The 27,566-nt window shown below is 47.0% G+C and overlaps 1 protein-coding gene and 1 long non-coding RNA gene across 2 annotated transcripts in view; one reads left to right on the top strand and one right to left on the bottom strand.

Moving 5' to 3' along the window:
* SCFD2 (sec1 family domain containing 2) overlaps positions 1–27,566 on the bottom strand; it is a 644,096-nt gene that overhangs the window by 603,579 nt on the left and 12,951 nt on the right. The window contains exon 3 of the mRNA XM_075566606.1: positions 4,613–4,740. Coding sequence (XP_075422721.1) covers positions 4,613–4,740 — 128 coding nt within the window. The remainder of the gene's footprint in view (positions 1–4,612; positions 4,741–27,566) is intronic.
* On the top strand, positions 11,227–26,540 carry LOC142471988 (uncharacterized). The gene is made up of 3 exons (XR_012789564.1): positions 11,227–11,379; positions 21,424–21,603; positions 25,534–26,540. It is a non-coding gene; the product is annotated as an uncharacterized LOC142471988 (long non-coding RNA).

Raw genomic sequence — 27,566 nt, 5'->3', positions numbered from 1 at the left:
CCACTTCATGAAAAGTGTATGGGTCAGCCCTTCAAAATGTCTGTGGATTCCACTTGCATAAATAATAGGAACGGAACGGGACATTTGGTTTTGACCGTTTTACCGCGTCCAAATGGCTCGCCATCTCAGCTGATCCACTGCTGGAATCCCCGCCGCCTCAGCTGATCCACTGCTGGAATCCCCGCCGCCTCAGCTGATCCACTGCTGGAATCCCCGCCGCCTCAGCTGATCCACTGCTGGAATCCCCACCGCTTCAGCTGATCCCCTGCTGCAAACCCGCCTCCTCAATTGATCCACTGCTGGAGACCACGCCGCCGGCCACTTATAAGGTATGTTTTATTACTGCTTAGGGCAGGGGGTTAATTTAAGGGGTTTTAGCGGTTAGGGTAGAGGGTTTAGGGTAAGGGCTTAAGGTAGGGGGTTTAGGTACTTAGCGGCATAGTGGCCGGCTGCAGAAACTTCCGGCAGCATGGTGAGTCACTGCGAAGCGCCGGCGGCCACGAAACGGCCGCGACCCAATGTCCTAAACCGTAATAGGAATGAGGACTCGGACTAAACACTTTTTACAGGTCATCATATGGCCGACACGGGGTGCGTGCACGTTGGCCGACACGGGGTGCGTGCACGTTGGCCGACACGGGGTGCGTGCACGTTGGCCGACACGGGGTGCGTGCACGATGGACGACACGGGGTGCGTGCACGATGGCCGACACGGGGTGCGTGCACGATGGCCGACACGGGGTGCGTGCACGATGGCCGACACGGGGTGCGTGCACGATGGCCGACACGGGGTACGTGCACGATGGCCGACACGGGGTGCGTGCACGATGGCAGACACGACGGCCGACACGGGGTGCGTGCACGATGGCCGACACGGGGTGCGTGCACGACGGCCGACACAGGGTGCGTGCATGATGGCCGACACAGTCTGCGTGTATGAACGGTGGAGCCTGAAAATTAGGTTTTTAAGGGTTTCTTCACCCAAATCACAGTCCATTAGTTCACAAATTGTACCAATAGGGGCAATCCCACACAGTGGGGAAAAAGGTGTTGATGTGTTTATCTACTTGACTAAAGATGGCTTCATACTGTAATTACGATACAAACAATGTACAGAACAAACACTCCAATTCACCTCTTGTTTTGACTGACAGTCTGATCACCAAAAGGATTTAGGATAAAGATTGTATAAACCGTACAAGTTTTTGTTTATCCTACTAAAAGTTTAAAAAAAAAATCTATTCCAAAATACTGCAGATGGAGCCAGAGTTATTTCAACCTCTGGCGAATGATGGTTGGGATATTCTGTGATATTCTGCGTAATCACTTCCAATTTAATTTTATGAGGAATCTGTGACATTCTGCATTCTGAGCGAGTGCAATAACCTTGGCTACATCTGTATATTTGTCTGATTTGTGTCATCTGCATTAAACTGATTAAATATGCCACGGTCTTTAGTTCACTTTTGCCTCCCGAGGGACTGCCCCATTAATGTAGTAAAACATGCCACTGCTTCTAGTTTGCCAGGATCTCATGTCTGTCTTGGTTTCAGCTCTTTGTCTGCTCGCCCTGCACAGTCTCACCTTGCCCCATAGGCCCCGTTCACACTGCGTACTTCGCAATGTTCGCTCACGCATGCGCACTCGTCACCAACGCCTGCCGGCCAATGGTAGTGTTCACTCCTGAAACTACCATTGGCTGTAAAGCACGGTGTCTACGCTGCTGCAGTCGCGGGAGCCTTTTGAAAGTGTGATTCCTGGCAGCAGCGTGACGTCAGTTTCAGCAGCCAATCAATGCATTGGCTGCTGAAAGTGAACAGAGACTCGGCAACTCCCTGACGCGCACACACACACACACACACACACACACACACACACACACACACACACACTTTTCTTTTTATGTTTACACAGCCCCCCACCCCCCAGTATAATAATTTTAAAAAAGGGAGAGGAAGGGGGGGGGGGGGACCGACACACTAGGGGAACGGCGGAGGGCACCCGCACCTGTCTGATCATTCCGTCTGCTGGGGATGATCACACATCGCCTAGCAGACGGAGGCGCACACGCGTGGACTTGCGCACACAGCGTCGCCAAGTGCGCTTTGTGAACGGGGCCTTACGGAAGAGAAGGTTTTCTTTGCATCTAAAACATATGAGACAGCCAGGCTCAATCTTGTGTCTTTGTTCCTCTGCAGTGAGATAAGAGTACTCCTCATACTGCTACTTCCCAGGCACACGCATGCATCGGCCAAGTCCCACACGCATCCCACAAAATCCCCAACTTTCCTCGTGAGAACCTAAAGCCTGGCAATATGCTGTGGAAGCCTCCAGCAGTGAAGACGTTAACTCCTGCAGTAACGCAACAGACACGTCAGAATGTAATTGATAAGTTTGTGCTTTACAAGAATAATAATAGGTTATCAAGTAGCTAAACAAAATAAACAAATTTTCTTATTGAAGGAACATAAAAGATTAAGTGACACATGAACCCTGGCACAGTGCATTGCTGCAAAGCGTATTGACCCTTCCGCTTACTGCATCAATTCCATGCGAGCTGCAAGAAAGCAAATAGGCAGCAACAGTTTACAAAGAGCCACTTGCATTTCAGGGCAGGCTACAAGACTATTTATTATTGCAAAACAACACTAGACATAAAATGGTTTGGCAGTCTCCCCTATTAACCCCTCCACTGCCAGGGGGCGGCAAGGGAAGCGGACACTGGCATTTGAACCCGGATTCAACTGCTTTAATAGGCAATGAGGTTACCACTGAACGGATCCTTTAGGTCGTCATCAGAAGATGGCGGTTTTAACTTCCCGTTGGTGACCTCGCTGGACATTTTTCATCGTCACGTGGAACCGACGATACATCAAATAATTACTGATCGCCTTCATGATCAGATGAGTTTTAAAATAAAACAAGCTTTTCCTGCTGATCAGCTGTTCCTCTCCCATTTGTCCCCCTGTACAGACGTTGGCAACAGAGATATTTTGTAGTGTTAAATAATGCACATCTGTTAAGAAACGGCGTACTTTGCTTTATGTTGACAATACAAAACATTAAAGCAAGAGAGTTACTAAACCGCGATATCCCTTCAAACCTTCAGTAACTTGACGCCACAAATCGTGACGCACAGCACATTGTTTGAAAAGCAAAATGTATTGTGGTACGCTGTGAGTTAGAGAAACTTTTTTCCCTCTACGCTAGGCGAATCCTATCCCACGCACACCAAATATGCCAGGAGATACAGTGCCAGAAATAAAACACATCTTTATTATGTCATACTAAACAGCCCTTGTGCTGTCTGGTATGATATCCCTAAACATAACCCATAATCGTGAATGGAGGCATGGATATAAAATAGAATTGGCAGTAACAATAAGTGCAAGGAAGACTGACTTGTTCAAATTGGTTATGAGTGAGTTAAAGCAGCAGTCCAAGCCGCCGTTTAAAAAAAAATAATAATTAGCTAAGTTGCTGCTCAATCGGCAAAGATTCGGCTCGGGGGTTCACCTCAGCAGAACAGGACCAAAGATTAGTGATGTACAGGATACTCGGAAATTACCCGGTGTTACCCGACACGTTTTCAGCTACCCAGACATTACACGGACCCGGCAACTGAGAAGTGGGCCCGGCTTCGGTAATACCCGGCACCGAGTAATGTCAGAGCAGCTGAAAATACATCACATCACTTACCTGTAGCCAGCGACGGAAGACGTCTATGAGGAGCAGCAGAGGTCCTGTGGCGGTGTCAGCATCAGAGGTGTGTCTTCAGCCGGCGTGGGAGCAGCAGGAATCCATTACACAGCACAGCAACAGGTAAGCAGTGTGAGCCGGGAACCATGTGACAGGAGCAGGAGCGTTCCTATTGGACAGCCGGCTATCCAATAGGAACGCTCCTGCTCTGGTCACATGGTTCCCCGGCTCACACTGCTTACCTGCTGCTGTGCTGTGAAATGGATTCCTGCTGCTCCCACGATGGCTGAATAAACACTCCTGATGCTGACACCGCCACAGGACCTCTGCTGCTCTTCATAGATGTCGCCGCGGTCTTCCTCCACCTTGCAGGTAAGTGCCAACCGGGTAACCGGCCGGATAGAACAACTGATTTTGCCTGGGTGGAGACGATCATGTGACCAGGTAGTCACTAGATACAATTGGTGCACTGCTAGCTAGAGAGAGGGCGGGGCTCAAAAGGAGTGTGCCAGAGCCTGTTTCAGAAAAGGAAGCGGATGTGACTTTGTAAATGGTTGCTATAGAAACAAAAAATGCTTGTTACATTATAATACATTAAAAATGTAATTAACAATTGTTTAAAAAAAATGCTACAAGTATTATCTCATAGTACAGAATTGATTTATTTAAAAAAACCAGGTAAGATATTGCTAGGTCTGCAGCTTTAAAGTTCAATAACGGATGGGTTTTACGCAGCTGATGCAAATACTCCTATAGGGAAAAGTTCTGCTAGTGACTGACCAGTAAGCACGAAACACTAAGCAAGAAAAATAATTTTCCCCACTTTTATTCCCATCTCTTCCAACCATAATGTTACTTTAATGTAGAATAGGAAAAGGACTCAGGAGTACATTAGACATAAACCAATGCTCACCCATGCTCATCTTTAAGGGCAACTTTTCCCTGCTGGCTGACTCCACTAGATGTCTCCTGACTTCCATCACAGCTTCCTTCTGTTTCATGTTCAGCATAGACTCCCAGAGAGATCTGGCAGCAGGATCACTATAAGAAAGCACGTTTATACAAGTTACTGCATACTGCATACACAGCATAGAAACACAACACAATTACCATTTCCCACGTAATGACCGTGTTTATCCTCAAAGCTCATATTACACTTTGTTAGGCTAGTAATCTAATAACATTCAAGCATCTAGTGGTATCGTTTCAGATTAATATTGAATTTATTTTCACAAGTTTTCATCTGGGCCACAGCTGGAGAATCGACCACAAAATTTAATTAAAAATTGAATAAATCCCCGGAAATATATTATGTGCCTCAATGCGGCACTTTGAAATGTGTAAATTATTTTGACTAATTTACATTTTAGGAACTACAGCAGAAACAAAATAAACTGTGAAGAAGTGGTAGGGCAGAGTTTGATGGACAGATCTACAGATTCCATTTGACCAAAAGGGTGATTACAATTCAAACGAATACAGCATTATAGGTCTCCCCCCAAGGCAGTCACTTCACAGAAACCAGCCCCTGGGAATTGGTGGGTTTGGGATGGCAGCATTTTATCTTTGTGAACCATGTTCTACATACAGTAGTAGGCATAATAACTGGAAAATAACTGGAAAATGTTAACAGTGATATCTCAAAATCCCGGATAATAAAAGAATAAAAGTAAGCTATATACTGTATAGGAGGCTTTCACAGTGCATTACAAATGACATACAGTAGGACTTTTGGAGTACAGTTTTAAAACTTCTGTGTATCTGAGAAGCTTCTTCTGTGTGCGACGCAACAGTGTTTGTACTGAGAGACAGTTCTACCTATTTGGCCTAACACCAATTCAAGTAAAAAGAAACTGCGAGAGAGCCTCATAAATCAAGACACAATGTGCTCTTGCATAGTCAAAGCATCGTTTATTTGAAGTTGAGGAAAGCCAAAGGAAGCAATACACCTAACTTCTGTCGTGTGCCCGGACCCATGCTAATAGACTGGCAACGTGGCACCAGAAAGACACTGTTTTTCTGAGCTCATCAAATCCTCTCACTATGCTGCCATAACACCACTCTCAGTACCCAGCTCACAACCATACACGTGAAGGGTTTGGATGGCAACCAACAGTCATTCGACATAAAGAGAAGGCTCACTGTTCACCCCGCAGGATGTTTGACACTTGCAGATCTAAATAAGCAAGTGTTTCACCCTATGAAAAGGGCCAAAAGGTAATACTACTTTCAAAGTCATTTTTTAATATGTCTTAGAAACAATTCTGAAAGTTATTATTTTGCATCTGGACAAGAGACAGGTGACTGTACAGTAAATAATTGCAATATTAGATTACAATTTTTCATGTTTCAATATACATTTTAATTTCAGCACTGTACCTATTTAATCTACACAGTATTTTTCTGCATTTCTTTTAGTTATGATTGTCTGCGCTGTTTGTCATTTGCGTAAAAAATACATTTAAAAAAAAGCTTGATTAACTTTTTTGTCCACAGTAAATTTCAATCATATTTTGACATTAGACAATTAAAATTTGAAAAAAATAATGTTCTTTAAAATAATAGCGTGGTATACCAGAAATGTCAAAATGTGTTTGTTATTAACCAGCAGGAAATGCTAAATAAAGAAATCTGTTTAGAATTACAAGGACAGTTATAATGTTATGTAATTTTAGTAGGATTCAGTCAAGTTCAAGACAGAACACATTTTTAACACCATGTTCATTTCTTGGACATTCCTTAATCGCTGGAAGAGCCAACAGTAGAATAACTTTGCAATGAATTGCAGGCCCAAAGCAATTAAATGGGTCAAGATATCTGACCATCTGTCTCCCAAATCCAGATGGAAGAAATCGGACTCAAATGTCAATCATGAGCTTTCACACAAATGTATTTATTGCACGAGAACTAGAGGAGGAAGTACATCATAGGAAAGCTAAACCGCCAATACCCCTACATTTTATTTAATTGTACAGATTTGGGACCCTTTTGGGAAACCAATACGGCTGCTATTAAAATCACACCACCGAGGACCTATTGGATGACCCCCGGGAGGCCAACTTTGATTTTACTGACACATAAAAAGGTAACTATCTCAAGAACCGGTGGGAGTGGTGTTTCCCTTGCTAGGAATGGCACGGGTTGGGACCCCCAGGTTCCAGTTGTGAAATAAACTGAAGGCTCAGTGTGAGGATCTGGACCAGGCTCTGGTCCCGTCAACCTCCAGTCACCCGAATGGCTGCCCCCTCTATTTAGGCTCAGCCTCTTCCACCAGGAAGTTGGCTGAGCATAGTTTCACGTGACGTGTGCTGGTCACAATCACGTCTGCCTTGCCTTGACTCCACTGACGTCTCTACTCTGAGACCTCAGATTGCTCTCCTACTACTCTGCTCTCTCCTACCCTGACTTGGCTACCCACGACCACTAGTTCCGCATCCGGACGCGGCTTCAGGTCGGTTATTCAATACCCCCACCTCGGCCTCGCGGTTCCGTCCTGTTTGTGGCCAGCACTCGTTACACTCAGTGAGTAAAGGCACAGACTCTTAGAACAATAAAATGGAGTTTGAAGTAAGGGAGCCTGGTTCAAATCCCGATATCAGCTCCTTGTGACCTTGGGCAAGTCACTCTATCTCCCTGTGCCTCAGACACCAAAAACATTGTAACCTCTATGGGGCAGGGACTTGTGCCTGCAAAATGTCTATGTGCAGCGCCATACAAGGAAAAACTAATTACAGTATTATTATTATAGTCTTATTAATCTAATGATATCCTACAATAAACCAAAATTCTCTTTTACTTTGTGTGAGTTTACATTTCAAACCAGGGGTCATCCAGATCTGAATAGAACGATTATTTTCAACTGCGGCGCACCCCCGGTTCCTCACATACTTATGTTGTTTTTGTTTCCCGTGTTCTTTCTGGATATTGAAAGATAGCAGCCATGGTCGTCTAATATGAAGCCACATCACCAGGGTGGTGATGTTGCGGCTTTGTAATGGACAGCGGCGGCGCACGTCCTTAAATGGTCTACATTACTTGGTGGCTATTTTGATTTCCCGAATCGGAGATAAAACGACCCACCCTCTGGGGGTCCCCAAAGCTCCAGCATAGAGCAGTTCAAGCTCTGGAGAAGCCCCTGTTGTTTTAAATCGGACATCGGTTTTTTTTTCATATTAGAAGAGCATTAGGAGGATGTACTGTAGCATTTCAAACTGTCCAAGCCTATTGTCCAACTAAGATATAAACATGAATCCATGACTGAGCTCCAAGGTACTCTGTATAAATCAGAGGCAATATACACCGTTTGTTTGAAGACACTTGATATATAATATATTCTTCAGAACCACAGAGACTTTGCAGAGGGAAAACAATAATTTGATATCCCTATTGGCACGCAAACAAAGTTAATTTATCATTTTTAATATTTCATTATTTACTACTTATGTGCAGGATTGAAACAAAGCTTTATAAACTTCAAAAATCTTTTAGTAGAATGTTTAAAATACAGCGTATTCATGCTTAATATGTGTTCTTCACAACCAATTTTTAAACTGCATAAAAACATAATATTATCAAGTATCTTTTCTGCATGCTGTGTGTAGGTAGGCATTTGATATACAGTAAGTGAATCTTTCCAGCTGTGTTAAAGCATAATCGTCCAAATAGTGAAAAGAGTGAGCACTACCACCATTTATTGAATCCATGTGAATCCATGTGATTCAATAAATCTTTTTTTTATTATCGCCACCTCTTGATCCTTTTTGTTCTTTCTACGTCGTGGTAGATGCACACCATGGAATAGCAGGACTGAGCGGATGTACCAGGAGCATCTGATATCAAGTAAGTTGCCCGCATCTGGATGTTTTCAAACCAAATATCTACAGAGGATGTGATATTACGCCATATATTTGGGATACCTATGCTAGGACGCCATTAGGCGTTATTCCCTTGTTATTCATACTGATGAATTGCAACTACCTATTAAGAATATTCCGGACATTATACATCTCTTCACTTTATGACGTGTGAGCCTACACCAAGTCTGAGCACCATTACCCTGCGGGACTCTATTTGGTTAAAGCATGATGGGCCTGTTAGTAGCTTGTGAATGGGGTTGCACAATAGTGTCTTATAATCAATCAAATGTCACCAGTGCAATAAACTACAGCACATTTATTTTGGTCTCATTCATTGAAGCTAGTATCAAACATTCAGATATATATAGCTCATATTCCCAGCATCATTTGTGCACAGGCGTAGTGTCTTACTGGGTGCATTAACAATGTCTCCATTAACATTTAATATTATCCTCCACATTCCCCGGATTCTTTTAACTTGGTCCTTTAAATCACCATATGTAAGGGGGGGGATCTTTTAATCCAAACACAATCTGCTGCTTAAATATTATATGAAGTGGCAATTCCTAGCTGTCCACTGAAACCCAAACAAACTGTACATTATATACAACCATCTGTAACACAGTGTTAAAACTAAAATGTAGTGACCTTTTTGGTTTAGTTTCTGGTATTTTTCACTGGGGTGACAGATCCCTATAACGTTGATGGGAACAATGATCACTAGAAGTTGTTATGCAGTTTAGAGCAGCGTTTCTCAACCCTCTCCTTGGGGTGCATACCCCGACTGGATTTTAGGAATCTATATATATATATATTTTTTAAAACGTTGTATGTTGGCTGTGCTGATTGGTCCGTCGGTCTGTCACTCAGCCTCTGGCCAATCAGATTGCTCCGTCAGCCCCCCCCCCCCTCCACGGCTCTAATTGGCCGCTGTGGTCTAAGAGTCTGACCCACTCTTACACACACACGCCACGTGCTCCTCTCCAAGACTGGCTACCACACGATGTGCACCAGCCGCCGCCTCCCACCCAGGTAAGTCAGTCAAAAACGCCGCCTCACACCCCTGCCGTCAAACACCCCTGTGCCTCCGGCCTCACACACCTGCGGTTCCGGCCTCACACCCCTGCCGCAAAACACCCCTGCGCCTCCCGCCTTACACCCCTGCGCCTCCCCCGCCTCACACCCCTGCCGCAAAACACCCCTGCGCCCAGAGCCAGCGGAGGAACGGGTGCCCGGACGGGGGAACAAGCGGCCGGATGGGGGAACAGACGGCCGGATGGGGGAACAAGCGGCCGGATGGGGGAACAAGCGGCCGGATGGGGGAACAAGCGGCCGGATGGGGGAACAAGCGGCCGGACGGGTGGCGGATACATAATTTAGGACAATACATATGCCCCCCTGTTCCACTCCCCCTCAAACCCCCCCCCCACTCCCCCTCAAACCACTTTCCCCCGCCCCCCTGCTCCACTCCCCCTCAAACCACTCCCCCCCATTCCCCCCTACTCCTCCACCCCCCCCACTCCGCCTCCCCCCACTCACCCCCTTCACCCTCCCTCCCCACTCACCCCCCTTCACCTACCCTCCCCCCTTCACCCCCCTTCACCTACCCTCCCTCCCCCCCCCTTCACCTACCCTCCCTCCCCCCCCCCTTCACCTACCCTCCCTCCCCCCCTTTACCTACCCTCCCTCCCCCCCTTTACCTACCCTCCCTCCCCCCCTTTACCTACCCTCCCTCCCCCCCTTTACCTACCCTCCCTCCCCCCCTTTACCTACCCTCCCTCCCCCCCTTTACCTACCCTCCCTCCCCCCCTTTACCTACCCTCCCTCCCCCCCTTTACCTACCCTCCCTCCCCCCTTTCACCTACCCTCCCTCCCCCCCTCCCCCCCTCACCCCCCTTCACCTACCCTCCCCCCCTTCACCTACCCTCCCCCCCCTTCACCTACCCCCCCCCCTTCACCTACCCCCCCCCCCCTTCACCTACCCTCCCTCCCCCCTTTCACACAGAGCTTGAAGCAGGGGAGCCTGGTTCAATTCCCAGTGTCGGCTCCTTACCGTGCACTATATTTCCCATGAGGAGAAAAGCACTATATAAAATAAAGCTGTTATTATTACGTGTGATTCACTGGTTATACTGGTTATCCCTAAAACATGACCTCATGTCCAGAGGAGAGGGCTGAGAAACACTGGATTAGTGGCAGCTCCAGTATTGAAATGAAAAATAGTTTTTTCAAACCTATTTTTCATTATTGAAAACAAACTTCTTACAACCAGTAGATTCCAACATAAAAAGAAAAAATCCATTAAGTGAAAAAAAAAAAAAAAGGACTAAATAACATTCAGCAGGGTTGAAACTACAGTATTCAGACACCCTGAATTTCCTGGCATTTAATTAGCACAGCAATAAAAACACATTGGGATAAAGAAGATCAAAAAAAGAACATTGCGTTATAGCAAGCAATATCAGATAACTTCTATCTCAATCCAAAACCTCAAGTCATTTGTAGTACAAGTTCTTGTACACTCAATTTTTGTATGTGTGTTTTGGCATTGACACAAAATGTAGAGGCTATTGTTTGATTTATGTGCCAATGCTCCCACAGATAACAGACTAGGAGAAGGAATGTAGTCAGAGTCTATTCAGCAAGTAGTCAGAACAACGAGAGAGTCTTCTGTAAGATTACAGCGGTACACAGAGTTTCTGCAAAAACTGGGGAAAAAACTCTAGCACATTGAGTCCCACTTCAAAGACTACACCCAATAACCAATCTAACTTCTACAAAGAAAACGTGACCCCGCGACAAGGAAGGACGGGGGTGCGAGCCGGTGAGTAGGGCAGGCAGGGGTGCACAGGGGGAAAGTTTGGGCGCCCCTGCTTTAGACCATGGTCTACGTGACCTTTGCAGCATAATGAACATAATATATCTTCGCCATTGAGCCTCATAAATAGGGAGGGCTGGAGAGTATGACTGCATGTGTCATTCGTCATCCACATGTATATGCACAGAAAGCTGTGCATGTGTAGGTACGAAAACAGATGAAGATTTGCAGGAAATTGGTGAATTTTAATCAACCACCACTTTAGAACTGGTTGCAAAAAGGCAAATTTCACCACGAATCCGCCAACGTCTTGGTCTGGGTGTAAATTGTATCCTTACGTTTGTCCAACTTTACAAAAAGCCAGGTGCCCGTGATGCTCAAGTCAGGGGCTGAAACTTGTGTACATAGGTCTACAGTGTAACTATATGATTCCTGGGAAAGTAGGTATCGGCCACTACTTTTTTCCCAGTTGGCTCCTAAATATTAGAATGATGTTTGCAAGGCTGTGAGGGAGAATATTTTGGCAACTTGTAGAATTTAGTGAATTTTGTCAGGATAAGTCTCTGTCACGGGAGACCGGACAATTACACCAGGGATCAGAACACTAGAGCAGGGGGGCACAATCTTTTTCCCCTGCGCCCCCCCCCTTACCTTGATTCAGACGTCATGACGTTACATGACCCCGCAGCGTTATTTGACGCCGCGTTGCCATGGTGACGCGTCACAAGGAGCGTCTGAATCAAGGTAAGGTTTACCGAGGCCCTGCAACTCCCCCGGTATTAATTTAAATGCCTTCGGGAAGCGCACGCCGGGCCTCTGTAACCCCCGCAGCGAATCTCGTGCCCCCCACTTTGCGCACTGCTGCACTAGACAACTGCAGGGTTGAACAAAAGTGAATTTATTGGAAAAAGTTTCCATAAACCTCCAATACATAAAACACAAACTCACCCAACTGGGGTAACTGTGGGAACGACCCAAGTCCTAGGTGTGAAGTCCTCCATCCAGAAGCTTATCTCAATACGCGCTCCCAACTTGCACCGCTGTTCCTCGGTAATGGGATTATATCGGGATTTGAACAAGCTAGCAGTTTCAGTTTTAAATTCCTCGCCGATGCTTCACTACAAACAGCTTAGGCCGTCACTGCACTGTAATGATGCTCTTTTCAAGCAGGAAACGGACCTGCAGGGCTGAGGTAGGAGGGTGAAAGAACCGACCTGAGCTGAGAGACAGAGTCCTGGTAGAGTAGCGAGTCGGAGGCCGAAGGTCAGGGCTGGCAGCAGAGTTACGTAGTCGGTGTGGATGTAGAGGTCGAGGCAGGCTGAAACCAAAGGTTAGTCGAGGTACTTGCAATGGGCGGGGCAGGCTGAAGACAAGGGTAGTCGAGGTACGTGAGCCGGGTCTGGTAACGTGAGAGACAAAAAGCATAAACGCGTTGCATGAACACAGCAGGAAACTGGAACCTTGCTCGGCAACTTCCTGCTAACCGGGCTGTCCTTTTAAAGGAAGTTGCCAGAAGCAAAAATTAACGATCCAGCCACATAGGGCGAGCAAGAGCAAAATCCCGGACTGGACTGTGAAAACCCAGAAAGTTTGTTGCCAAACCTCATATGCACACACAGACCGCTGCTCCACCGGATGCTCCAGACACCTGCACTGGATCTCCTCAGTTACCTTCTGCTTACTCCATTTCAGCTTTTTCTTTATAGGGGCTATGCCAGTCCCATGTCAGCACACAGCCTTCACAAAGGTTATCAGGTCCAGAATAACTCAGTTAAAGCTGTGGAGCAGTATTTATACCCCTGTCCCAATCAGGGAGAGGCCAGCCAGTCTGGGTAGAAACAATAGTCCTGGTCTCTGCACCCGGCCCAAAACCCGGTTGATGAGATTACTGGGGTTTAAGGTGGGCCATGAAGCCCAAAATAGCATGCCCAAATATGGTCATTCCTATCCTTGACATAGTCCACAGGATGTAGGCAGATAGAGGACAATATTCACGCAATTCCCCGTGAATAAGCAAACCCCAGGGCTTACAGCTTTCTTGAAGAGCAAATCCACTGAGCAGGTGATCAACAACAACCTGGTTCCTCAACAATGGGACTAATCTCATCACAGTGTCCAGGACTACAATACCAAACTCTGTCATTACAGCTCTTTTTGCAAGAGAGCGTTAACCCATGCACGTCCACCATCTTGAACAGAGCTGTTCATCACGGTTTTACATACTTTAAGAATAACATATATAGGACTGGTACAATAAACTGTACATACATAAATAAATAAATACATCATATCATTGACAAGTAGGGATAATGGTGGGCTTAACCTTTATTTAAGAGCAGCAAAATCTACCCCCACTATCACACCTTAAGAGGAGATCTCTGGGCAAGCAACCCCAGCGGGTTGGACCCCATGATCGATGCTCAAAGGTTGGAACTTAGCCGGCCCGGATCGTCCTGCCGGTAAAGTCCATCGGCATTGCCGTGCTTGCTTCCCTTCTTGTGCTGTATGGTGAAGTCATACTCTTGTAAGGCCAGGCTCCACCGCAACTGCTTGGCATTATCCCCGGTGACCCGCTGCAACCAGCTCAGGGGATTGTGGTCCGTAATGACTGTGAATGGGTGGCCGCACACATATGGCTGGAGTTTCCAGAGACCCCACACTATAGCCAAGCACTCCTTCTTGATCATAGCATAGGCCGCCTCCCTATTTAGCAACTTGCGGCTCAGGTACACAATGGGGCGTTCGACCCCATCAGTACCCACCTGACTTAGTACTGCGCCGATGCTAAAGTTAGAGTCAGGAGCTGCCAAGATCAGAGTACTTGCCAGGGCAACCTTGAGAGCGCAGAAGGCACTCACACTCCAGGGACCAGGTTATCATGCAAGGGAGTTGCTTTTATGTCAGGTCATCCAAGTATGCCGGGGGAATACCCATGCATCCCCTGCAGCAGGTGATTGATCAGACGCTGGAAGGTAGCAAGTGCATTCTTCATCCCAAATGGCATGACCGAAAATTAGTACAAGCCACTCAGGGTGATGAAAGCTCGACTTCTCGCGTGCCTCCTGGGTCAATGAGATCTGCCAATATCCCCAGCTCAGGTCCATGGTTGTAAGATACCTTGCCCAGGCGAGCTTGTCTAATAACTCATCCATCCGAGGAATGGGATTGGCAATTGACACGGTCTGGGCATTTAACTGCCGGTACTACACGCAGAACCAGGTGATTCCATCCTTTTTGGGGATCAGGACTACCGGTCGAAGCCCAGGGACTCTGCGACCTGGAGATCACACACATCTCCAATATCTCCTTGATCTCCCTCTCCAGGCTCCGCCTTACCTCCACAGACACCCAGTACGCAGACTTACAGAGTGGCCTTTGATCACCTGTGTTGACCGGGTACCATATCGGCTTGTCCGTGAACAGACCGCCATACCTTCCGTACAACTCTCGTGCCTCCTCCCGTTGGGCAGCCACAAGTTGTGACCAGATACCCATGTCCTCCACAGAGGCTCCATGCCTAGTCTCCCTTTTGAGATCGGGCAGAGCTCTGCTGCCAAGTCTCCCAGTCGCATCGAACTCCTTCAGCATATTTATGTAGTAGCTCCAGCCTACCTAAGGCTGCGCTTATAGTGCCAGCGACAACGACGCAACATCAAAACAAATGCACTGTCACCGGCGCTTTTATTGTGGACACGACGGAGTGACAGCGCTACCAAAAATCTGGTAGGTCAGTAGAATTTGTTTTTTGGAGAGACGGTCTCCACATGTGACTGGCTGTAAGCCAATCAGAGAGCTTCTCCGTCCCTCTGTCTTCCCCCTTGCTGACATCACTGGCCTTGTAGTCAGTGACGTCTACAAAATATGAATTACAACTTCCGCAATGGCATCGGCTGCGTCACAGTCTGCATAAGCGCAGCCTAACTCGTGATCCAGAGCTACCACTTAGTTTGACTTGTTCATCCGCCAGATTACAGGACCAGGCAGCCAGGAGTTTGTTCTGGCGAGTTGGCTTTACAACAAGCACCTGCTGCCCCGGGATACACGCTCTACTATGGGTATCTCTATCATACCAGAGCTTCTGCCTGGTCTGTGCTTCCTTGAGGTTAGCCTGCGATAAGCCCGTCAGATCGGCCAACCGATCCCTGAGCTCCACCACATACTTGAACACCGTCGCATTTGCTGTGGTGGTCTCCCCCTCGTACCAGGTTGAGCGGTCCAGACCTACAATACCAAACTCTGATGTGATTACAGCTCCTTTTGCAGGAGAGCGTTAACCCCTACAGGTCCCCACTCTTGAACAGAGCTGTACATCACTGTACTTTAAGAATAACATATATAGGACTGGTACAATAAACTGTACATACATCCAGAAATACATCAGATCATTGACAGATAGGGGGTAATGGCGGGCTTAACCTTTATTTAAAAGCAGTCAAATCTACCCCTACCGTCGCAGTCTAATATTGTACAATGTAGAAAGATGGTGGAGCACTGCAAAGAAATAGGGCTGGAGGCAGATCCGTGAAAAATAAAAATGCTTTAATCCAAATGCATGGTAGCAACAGCTGTTAATGTAGTTAATGTAGCTGTTGCTACCATGCATTTGGATTAAAGCATTTTTATTTTTCACGGATCTGCCTCCAGCCCTATTTCTTTGCAGTGCTCCACCATCTTTCTACATATACTCTATCTACAAAACGGAACGGATGCACGCTGTCATGGAGCAGAAGGGGTTAATATGTGAGTGACCTACTATGTTTATGGTTATTGTGACTATAGGGTATGTGCAGGGCTCCAGCCTATGATACAGGATATGTTCTATCCACATAGTGATTGCACTGGGAGTCTCTTTATATAAGGGCTTCCATGTGGTTTCGCTTCTAAGAGTGGTAATTTTTGCTCTGTCCATGTTAAGCTTCATATGGTGAGCCATATACCCTGTCACACATCCACACATTTAATATACAATTAACATACCCCGGTCTCCTAGGCATTATGGCCAACATTGCACAATCCTGGATTTAGAAGCACCATCAAGAGATTCATTTCTCATCCTTTGCTAATATTGTACAATGCTCGGACATACTAAAAGAAACACGTGAACGTAGCTATTGCCACTGGGTGAACAGTTTGCACAATTTGTTTGCTTTCGCACAAATTCCTCAAAACATTTCCAAAACATTTCCAAAACATACTGGGACAGCATACATATCACATCTTTAGTAAAAGATTAAAAAAAAAACACTATTTCACAGGTCTATCACCCTTGTACGACAAGAAAACAGGAGTCTGATACAATTGCCCTATCACAGTGGTTCTCAAACCTCTCCTAGGTATCCACCAATGCATGTACACAGAGGTGAAAGCAGCTAATCTACATAGAAGTCGGACATTGGTCCGTTGGACAAAACCATGGCCTGGCTTATGGCCCTGAGGAGCTATGAGAACCACTGCCTAATCATAGATTTTTAATGTGGCAGTATAAATGTGTTCTTCTTTCATTCTTACATTAACAAAGCTCTGACAGAGTAATTGAAATGCAGGAAGAGTATGTGATTCTTGTTTATCTATTTCCTTAATCTATCAATTGTAACAGACATCACAGTACAGTTGTTGTGTATTGTATGTCTTTATTTATATAGCGCCATTAATGTACATAGCGCTTCACAGCAGTAATACACGTGGTAATCAAATAAGTAACAGATAATATAAATAACAGATCATGGGAATAAGTGCTTTAGACATAAAAGTAACATTAAGGAAGAGGAGTCCCTGCTCCGAGGAGCTTACAGTCTAATTGGTTGGTAGGGAGAACGTACAGAGACAGTAGGAGGGATTTCTGGTAAGTGCGTCTGCAGGGGGCCAAGCTTTATGTATCATGTGTTCAAAATATCCACAGTGCTATTCATATGCTTGTTTAAGCAAGTGTGTCTTAAGTTGGGTCTTAAAGGTGGATAGAGAGGGTGCTAGTCGGGTACTGAGGGGAAGGGCATTCCAGAGGTGTGGGGCAGTCAGTGAAAAAGGTTTAAGGCGGGAGAGGGCTTTAGATACAAAGGGGGTAGAAAGAAGACATCCTTGAGAAGAACCCAAGAGTCTGGATGGTGCATAACGAGAAATTAGGGCTGAGATGTAAGGAGGGGCAGAAGAGTGTAAAGCTTTAAATTGAGGAGAAGAATGGAGTGTGAGATGCGGGATTTGATCGGAAGCCAGGAGAGGGATTTCAGGAGGGGAGATGCTGAGACAGATCTAGGAAAGAGTAGAGTGATTCTGGCAGCAGCGTTTAGGATAGATTGTAGGGGAGACAGGTGAGAGGCAGGAAGGCCTGACAGCAGGAGGTTACAGTAATCAAGACAGGAGAGAATGAGGGCCTGAGTCAGAGTTTTAGCAGTCGAGCAACAGAGGAAAGGGCGTATCTTAGTTATATTGCGGAGGAAAAAGCGACAGGTTTTAGAAATGTTTTGAATGTGAGGGGCAAATCTGAGAGAGGAGTCGAGTGTGACCCCTAGGCAGCGTGCTTGGGCTACTGGGTGAATTATCGTAGTTCCAACAGTAATGTGGAAGGAGGTAGAAGATCCAGGTTTGGGAGGAAGTATGAGGAGCTCTGTTTTAGCCATGTTGAGTTTAAGGCGGCGGAGGGCCATCCAGGATGATATAGCAGAGAGACATTCAGAAACTTTGGTTTGTACAGCAGGTGTAAGGTCGGGTGTTGAAAAGTATATTTGTGTGTCGTCAGCATAGAGGTGATAATTAAACCCAAAAGATGTTATTAGGTCACCTAGAGAGAGTGTATTCAGAGAAAAGAGAAGAGGTCCCAGGACAGAGCCCTGGGGTACCCTCACAGAGAGATCAATAGAGGAGGAGGAGGTGTTAGCAGAAGAGACACTGAAAGTACGATGGGAGAGGTAGGATGAGATCTAGGATAGAGCTTTGTTCCGAATACCAAGAGTATGGAGATGTGATTGAGAAGAGGGTGGTCCACGGTGTCAAATGCTGCAGAGAGGTCGAGTAATATGAGCAGAGTGTAATGACCTCTGTCTTTGGCAGCATGGAGGTCGTCAGTTATTTTAGTGAGGGCTGTTAACAAATGCTGCCACAAACACCACTATCTTTCAAGAATCAGAATCGCTTTATAAATTTGTCATAAACTTTCAGAAGCCAAGTTTGCTTCAATAATTCCATAAAAAGGCAAAGCCTGTCCCTAAAGTTCAGACAAAAACGATATATATCTTGGCTCATAAACTGCAAAATGCAGTTTTGGAAGGATTCAACATGTCCTAAGATCTATAGCATGTGACACTTAACAGAAGTCTTACTGTGCATTTAAGATAAAACCCAGCTGTCTAGAAATAAAATGTGTACACACTGTACACTGGGATCATAAAATAGTTGTAATTAACTTACAAAAGCCAAACTAAAGATTGTAAGATGTGAAATAAAAGTAAACAAACTGTTGGGCAATTTTTGTTTCGCTGTTACTGATGTTTGCATGCAACTTTTACACGTTTCTAACGGATTCTTGCATCAATATAATTAAAAACAAGTATGTATACCTCACGTAGTGTGATTTAATGATAAAGAATGAAGGAGGCAAAGCTATGCAGGACATGCACAACACATCACTTCCAAACGTTCAATAACATGCCTGCAGTCAACACATACTGTAACATTACTTAATCATGGGTTTAGTTCATAGATCTATATTTTAGGCTTTTCGCCCTGCTACCCATCTGCAGAATACTTATGGAGATAATGAGTACCTCGGGATTAGGTGATACCTTTTTTATTTGGACTAACAATTGATATAAGACAAGCTATCGAGAGGTCTCACTCTTCCTCAGGTCACAATACAGCTTTACAGAGAATCCATGAACTTAACACTGAAGTAAAAAAACAAGATAACAATCTAAGGCACAAATAATAGAATGAAAGCTTGGTATTGTTTTAAAGAAGCAGTCCTACCTTGCACACACACACACATATATATATATATATATATATATCAAATGGAAATATTACTTTATGCTCATTTGCATGTCTTAGACAGGTCTGCAACCCCGCCTTTCACCATTATCACCCAGCACACAGCACTGCCACTACAGCAAGGGATTCTGGGGAATGACATGCAAATGAGCACACAGTGCCACCTTTGTCTCAAGCTCACATTACATGAACAACCCTTAAGCCAATGCATGCTGCTTTAAACACGGCTTTTAAACATAGGCTGGGATGAGATGCAAAGCCAGTAAACCCACTCACAGACAGACTGTTTCGCCCTTGTGGGTCTCTTCAGTGTGAGGTTGGTTGTACTGGCTCTGCTTGTTTGAGACTAAGAGTAGTTATTCACCACAAATTATGAAGCTGGCCTAGCCTGAATGGGCGGCACAGCTGATGACCGGGGGGCTCGGCCTCCCCGAACCGGATTGGCCGCAAGAGCGGCCGGGGGAGAGGTCTCGGGTATAAAACCAGCAGCCAGGAGGGAGGTGCGGCCTCTTGCTCCTGGCTTGCCACAGATTCGGATGTCCCTCTCCTCTCCTGTAGAGCTAAGGTAAGCAAATGAAATTCCCGGGCACTCCCCCCCTCTCGTACTGCCACGCAGTTTGAACTGGCAGCGAGAGGGGAGGCGGGATGCAGGGAGGATAGGGACTCCCCCCAGGCAGCATGCCCCCCTTGTCTGTCCGCCTCTGTCCTCCATCTTGGCCTGAGGGCTCGGTAGAGCGATCGGTAGGGGGGAAGGGGGAGAGTCTTCGGGACTCCTGGTCCCGTGCTCACTCTGGGGGGGGGGGTTATCGCACGGCGCGCTCTAACCGCCAGCGGCGGCATGGCGGACGAGCGGGTCTCCCGCGGGCACGAGAACATCCCGTGCGGGCCGCCTATCTCGGGCAGAGTGACACTACCATGGGGGATACACGCGGGGCGTCCTCTCCGCAACACGGGGTGCGGCCGGGGGGGGGGGGGGGAGAGAAAGGGAGCAGCAGGGAATGGATGGGGGTGCCTCGCGATCTCCCGCATGTGGTGGCACGCGCGGGGGGGGGGGGAAGCAGTAGGGGCAAGGTTGGCGACGCATAGTGTGCCTGCTGTTCCGCCGGGGGGGGGGGGGAGGGGGACACAGTATGCTCCGCACTGTCCACATTATCAGTTATCATGGAGGTAATCCTCAGACTAGGGGCAGGTTGGGGGAGCAACAATGGTGGTTGTGGTTGCTTACCGTTTGCTTACCGTTCATTGCAAGAGTACTGTTGAGAGCATTATTGTTAGCTTAGCAGGGTATGGTGTACGGTTTGCGGGGAGGATAAGAAGTTTATATGTTGCAAAATGGGTATGTTTATAAATCGCAATTAATTGTACTGAGAACGAGCCCAGAAGTTTTGCGTCTGGTCGTTCCTTTCTAGGTGGACGGTTACGATTATCAGGATTATTATTATTAGTATTATTATTATTATCATCAGGTGCATAGTCATGTTATGCGTAGTTATATGCGGTAGGCGTTTATATGTATGTATAAACATGGCTAGATGCGGGTACATGTGTGTAGGCATGTGGGGGTAGGCGTTCATACGTAGGTATGTACGTATATGGCGGTATGTGTGTACAGGTTCATATGGGTAGAGCACATTGGGGGGTTATTACAGCGGCTGTTGCTCCCATACCAGGCATCCCCTCGGGGGGAGGGGGCCCACAAAAAAACAAAACATCCAGCAACCCCTCGCAGGCACGCAGACGGAGATATGTATGTATGTGCGTATGTATGTGGGCATGCATATATGGGTGTATATAGGTATGATAGGTATGATATGTATGTATGTACAGTATGTGTATATACACTCAAAAAAAGTTGATATGCAAGGGGTAACATATAATTTTGTTATTACAGCAGTTGCGCAGTAAGGCCAGCGCATAGGCAAAGCACCGGCACGCAGTGCTTTTGGGGAATGTCGTTACAGGCCAGTACGATGCGGCTCTTGGCGGAAGCTGGATCCCCGGATGGCAGACTTACGATTAGAAATGGATGAATCCTGTGGGGGGGTGGTTCAATCTTGTTTTCTCTTACAGGAAAGGCTGGAGCGGTCGGGACACGGTCGACCACGCTTTGCGGCGCTGGTACGTCGTCCACGGCTCGTAAGCGGACGGGGCGCCCTGGCGGGCCTGTGAACAGAACTCGGAGGGGCAAGGGCCTCGAAGTTGGTCCCGACAGGCGGTTCACATCACCGCCGGGGACCGGGACACCAAAGGGTAAGCGTAAGAGAACTACGCATTTAGGGGGGCTTCCTTGCCAGGCATCAGCGGTTCCCAGGTACCGGAGAATTCGGTAGCGGGGGCGGCGGGCAATGCCGAGGCGAGATTGATCAGCATAATGGAAAAGGTCGTTCAGGCAGCGTTAGTAGCGGCAGGCATAGGCAAGTCAAGCGAGGCACAGGGAGGAACAGCAGCAGGGGGGAACCCCGGAGCAGCGAGCGCGTCAGCTAGGATTACACAGGAGCAGGCTTCGGCGGGGGAGGAAGGCGCTAGCGGGGGCGCGAGCAGCGCAGGACCAGCAGTTAGTCAGGTAACAGCGGCAGGTCAGGGAGCGGGAGTAACGGCAGCAGCTAGCGCAGTAGGAGGAGCAGCGGAAGGGGCGGGGACCGTGGTGCCAGTAGCGACATCAAGGTCAAAGAGGGTGGGGGATGCAGCATATGGGGATTCGTACACAGCGGTCACCCGATCCATGGGCGCTCATCTGTCAGACGAGGTGAAGGAAAGAATTTGGGAAGGGGGACTATGTTGAGTTACTGACGTTGCTTCCCGGGTACAACGAGGCGGTAGCGAAATCCAAGAAGAAAGGGGAGGCCAAGAAGGACGATGTAGAAATACGGTTGTACCCACGCACTTTCGGTAACTGGGTGCAGGCGTTTGGGATATTGACGGGCGTAGCGGGTGAAAAGGAGCCATAATTATGCTCCGCGTTGTTCAAATACCAGGACATAATTAGGAAGGCGTTCCAAAAATACGGGGGATGGGATGGTGGACATACGACGTAGAATTCAGGCAAAGTATGCAGGAGAATAAAGGGGTGGTTACGTGGGACCGTAAGGATGTTGACTTATATTTAGAACACATTTCGGGGGGAGGAGGTTCAACCTCTCGTGGGGCAGGCTTTCAGGGGGACATGTTCAGTAACAATCCACAGAAGGGTTCGGAATGGTTCGCGCGGCCGGCAGGGAGGGAGGGGACGCGCAGTTGGTAAACAGTCGGGCATATGCTGGGGATTTAATGAGTCAAAATGCAGATTCCTCAACTGTCATTTCCAACACACCTGCGCCGGGTGCGGGTACAACACCCCAAGTCAAAATGTTACAAGCAGGACAGTAAGGGGTTTAAGGGAACAGGACAGCAGGATGGCGTGAACGCCAATTTCGGTAGAGACAATGGCGCCTTGGCGGGAAAGACACCCCAATAAAGGGGCAGCCGAGTTATGGCAGAAGGGTTCAGGGAGGCAGCGAGCAAGGGTATGGCGGTACGGGCCTGATTTAAGGGGGGGTTAAACAGGCCCGTCGGTGGCGGCAGTTGGGGGGGGGTAGGTGCTTTTGCTGCCAGAGGGGGCTCGGGGCTGGTAAAGCAGGTTGAAGCGATGGGGCAGGTCACCGGGACGTACTTCCGGGTGCCCCCTCTTGCATTACCCAGCACCGAGCACTTTCTGGCGCGGACGGGCAGCACACTATCTCCAGTTATTATTATGTTTATTATTAATAAACAAAGCCGTGGCCATTATACCTCCAGAGTGTGTCCTCTCGTTATTGGTACGTTACATGTAAATAATACTAGGAGAGGGGGGGAAGCTCGCGCCTCCCTGGTCATTAAGGTTATGGTGGGTTAAAAATGTGACAAAAACCCTCCACAGTAAAGTGCTGTGTGATAATGGTGAAAGGCGGGGTTGCAGACCTGTCTAAGACATGCAAATGAGCAGTGTTCGACAAACCTATACATTTGCTCGCCTTGGGCGAGTGGATTTAACCCCCGGGCGAGTAAATATTGGCCCAAGCAGCACACGTTTGGTACTAGGTGGCGAGTAGATTTTTTTGTGTGGCGAGTAGATTTTTTGGTGATTTGTCAACCACTGCAAATGAGCATACAGTAATATATCCATTAGCTTTATGCTTTACCGTGGAGGGTTTTTGTCACTTTTTTTACCCACCATAACCTTAATAATGTGTGGTGAATACCTACTCTTAGTCTCAAACAAGCAGAGCCAGTACAACCAACCTCACACTGAAGAGACCCACAAGGTCGAAACAGTCTGTCTGTGAGTGGGTTTACTGGCTTTGCATCTCATCCCAGCCTATGTTTAAAAGCTGTGTTTAAAGCAGCATGCATTGGCTTAAGGGTTGTTCATGTAATGTGAGCTTTAGACAAAAGGTGGCACTGTGTGCTCATTTGCATGTCATTTCCCAGAATCCATTGCTGCAGTGGAAGTGCTGTGTGCTGGGTGATAATGGTGAAAGGCGGGGTTGCAGTCCTGTCTAAGACATGCAAATGAGCATACAGTAATATTTCCATTTGCTATATGCTTTACTGTGGAGGGTATTTGTCACTTTTTTTACCCACCATAACATTAATTATATATATGACATCATCGCGTTTTTGGGTGTGTGTACACGGAGTCCTGGGCGTCCCTGCGATCTAGCAAGCTGCATTTTGAGTGCTGGCAACTGTTCCATGCTGAGAGCAGAGGACATGGAGATATTGATTGATTCAGTTCCTTGGCTCCAACTCGTGAGAGGAGCTGGTGGTGGCTACAAGCTGTGCAGATGTACCTTGCTTACCTGGGACCCTCCTCACCCCCGCAGATGACTACACATAGAGATTTCTCTCCTACGTATAGTTGTTTTTTTTAATCCTATAAGTGTATTTCCTTTGGGCTGTAGTTTTTAAAATAAATGTACTTTATTGTTTAAACAGTTATGTGCTATGGAGCTTGCGCTTCTGTTTGTTTTTTGTTCATACATACATAAATACATACATACACACACACACATATATATATTATCCACTTGCTCCCTGAAATATATACCGGAGATGATGCTGCTGGTACTTCGAGATTTAAAACAGCCAGCAAGCACGTGCATGACAGACTCCTGGCAGCCAATGGTAGTGTTCAGTATTAAAATTACCATTGGCTGCAAAGTATGGCGTCGACGCTGCTGCAGTCGCGGGTGTTTTTTCAATCTGTGATCTCCGGCTGCAGCAGCGTGACGTCAATTTCAGCAGCCAATCAATGTCCAGACGTTTACATTGATTTTTCTTCCAGGTGGGAGGAGCGCTCAATTCTTGGGATAATAAACAGGGAAAAAAATGGAAGAGATAATAGTGCAGACCAGATACAATAGGTGCAAACAATATCTCTAAAAAGATCACACTCACACTATATAGGTGATTAACAGACGTGTCAGAGACCCTTCTCTCTCTCTCTGACTGGAGCCCTGGTATAAAGGATGCCTTCTGATGTTACAAGTGTCAGATCAGTACATCTGATGGGCTAAGGACGTCCGTGCATTGGAGTGTACCCCCCGAGGATGTAAAAAAGAGAGAGCACACAATTATGTAGTGCACAAGGGTATATTATGGCATAAATACACACAGGTTTACATTGATTAGCTGGTGAAATTGATCAGAGACTCAACACTGGGGATGGGGGAGTATTACCAGCAACATTAGCAGGGAATTGTGTGTGTCCGTGCAGCACTGAACAGGAACGCTCAATTTGATACAAAGTATCCAATCAATCTGCTGCAGTGTGTGATACTGCCTTGCCACTAGCACTCTGCACCCCCGCAATCCCGTCTGCCCGGCCGCCGCCGGCAAGCAAGACTAGCAAGACGGGGGGCACAGCAGCAAAAGTTTGCGCTCCCCTGTGCTAGGTAAATAAACAAGTCTGCAACAGTTAATTTATCAAGAGTTAGTTTCTGGGTATGAGTAAGTCTGTCAATAACGTAAAGCTTTTTTATTTACTTATGTCCGATACCAACAAAGTAGTTTAAAATGAATATGCCTCATACATGGCACAGTTGTGGACTGTTGCGCTATCTCCAGGACTACGCTTGAAATGCTAATCAGAAATATCTCATATTCAACTAAAACTAAAGCTGGGAGAAGTGATATAATAATGTGTTTTATTTGTTGTTATAGGAATACCTTGGGACTGGTGCAATACAAGCAGCCACAGGGAATGTCACCCTCTGCTGTAAATAGAAAAGTGATCATCAGGTCAACAGGAGAAAGAAACACACACAAGACTTGCAAACTTAACTTTTTTGGTGTATCTTTCATATGCAACAGGATTATAACTGAATGGCACATACAAGTATAGCCCAGGTCCCCATCTTGTTTATTAATTAAATATTTTACCAGGAAGTAATACATTGAGAGTTACCTCTCGTTTTCAAGTATGTCCTGGGCACAGAGTTAAGACAAATAATACATGGTTACAAATACAGTTACATAAATGAACAGGGTATACATTATATACAAGACATTGCATGCACAGTTAACGAAAATATATATTATGGGCGTATGAAACAGTTACAGACCAGATTAAAATGTGTGACAGCCTTAGATTTGAAAGAACTTAGACTGGAGGTGGATGTAAGAGTCTCTGGTAGGTTGTTCCAGTTTTGGGGTGCACGGTAAGAGAAGGAGGAGCGGCCGGATACTTTGTTGAGCCTTGGGACCATTAACAGTCTTTTGGAGTCTGATCTCAGGTGCTGCATGTGGTAGGGGTGAGGAGCTTGTTCAGGTAGCTGGGTAGCTTGCCCATAAAGAATTTGAAGGCAAGACAGGAAAGGTGAACTTTGCGCCTAGACTCGAGTGATGACCAATCTAGTTCTTTGAGCATTTCGCAGTGATGTGTGTTATAGTTGCATTGGAGAACAAAACGACAAATTGAATTGTAGAGGGTGTCAAGTTTGCTAAGGTGGGTTTGAGGTGCTGAGCCATATACTATGTCTCCATAGTCAATAATTGGCATTAGCATCTGCTGTGTGATACGTTTTCTCATCCGGGCTCCCCTTTAGTCCCCCTCACCTATGCTCACCTCCACTGTGGACGGGAGCGCCGCGGGCAGGGAAGGTGCCAGCGGGAGCGTGCACGCACCTCCGGTGAGGCTGGGGAAGTTGTGGGGAGAGTCTGGGGGCCGCCGGAGTGGCGAGTGCCTCGCCGGAGCTCCGAGGGGAGCAAGTAATCAGGGCGCCGACATCTTGCATCTGCGCACGCATGCGCAATGTTTTCCCCTAGCGCGGCAGCCATTACAAATAGCGCACATGCGCAGAAGGTAGCGCAAGCGGCAGCCAATAGGGAAAGGCTCTCTGTGGGGACTACATGTCCCATGAGCCTCTGGAGAAGTGAGTCACATGGCGCGAACCAGTCAATAGGGCTGTGAGAATCCCCTGCTCAGCTATTGATAAATTTCGCGGGCAAAGACACGCCAGGCAGTCGGACCTGGGACATCAGTGGGTAAGGGTAAGGGTGTAGGTGCAGGGTGTCAGTAGGCCCCTGCACTAGGCCAGAGACCCCCATTAGGCCCCGGCTAGGCCCCGACTCACAGTAGCTTGTGGTTGCTTCAGGGAAGGCCCCTTAGGTAGGGACGCTTCTCCAATTACTGTCTAGTGTCTGGGACACAGTGAAGACGCCGCACTGTGATTGCGGCCTGTGGTCTGGGACCAGACTACCTCCCTGTGAGAGACTGCAAGGTGATATTATCCAAGCCGGAATTCACCCCACGCGGAGGTGGACGCCATCGTGGATGACAATGTCGGATCAGACGGAACTTCTGTGTTAATCTGCATCACCCACCCGGGCAGGTACCCAACTAAGTGCACCAACACTTCACGGGATAGCGCTATCTCCAACACTTTGGGTGGGCCTTGACATTAGATGGACAACTAAAAAGAGAAGGGCTACAAGGCCTTCTAAGGATTTACCTTTGGTTCCCTTTAGCATGTGCAACACTGATTGAGCACCCTTTGATGAAACAGGGATATCCTGAAAATCTGACCTGTTTGTGGCCCTTGAGAACTGGAATTGGCCACCCCTGATCTATGCTGTAACTTTGCTACCAGAGGGGCCAGCAATGCATTGCAAATGTATAATGCAAGCCTGACACCTTTGGTACAAAGGGTTAGAAACTGTCCAGATAGAGTAAAGTACAAAATAATTTAGAATAG

Source organism: Ascaphus truei, chromosome 1 (genome assembly GCF_040206685.1).
Source record: "Ascaphus truei isolate aAscTru1 chromosome 1, aAscTru1.hap1, whole genome shotgun sequence".
In the NCBI taxonomy this organism is placed as follows: domain Eukaryota; kingdom Metazoa; phylum Chordata; class Amphibia; order Anura; family Ascaphidae; genus Ascaphus; species Ascaphus truei.
This window is presented reverse-complemented; position numbering and strand designations above follow the sequence as displayed.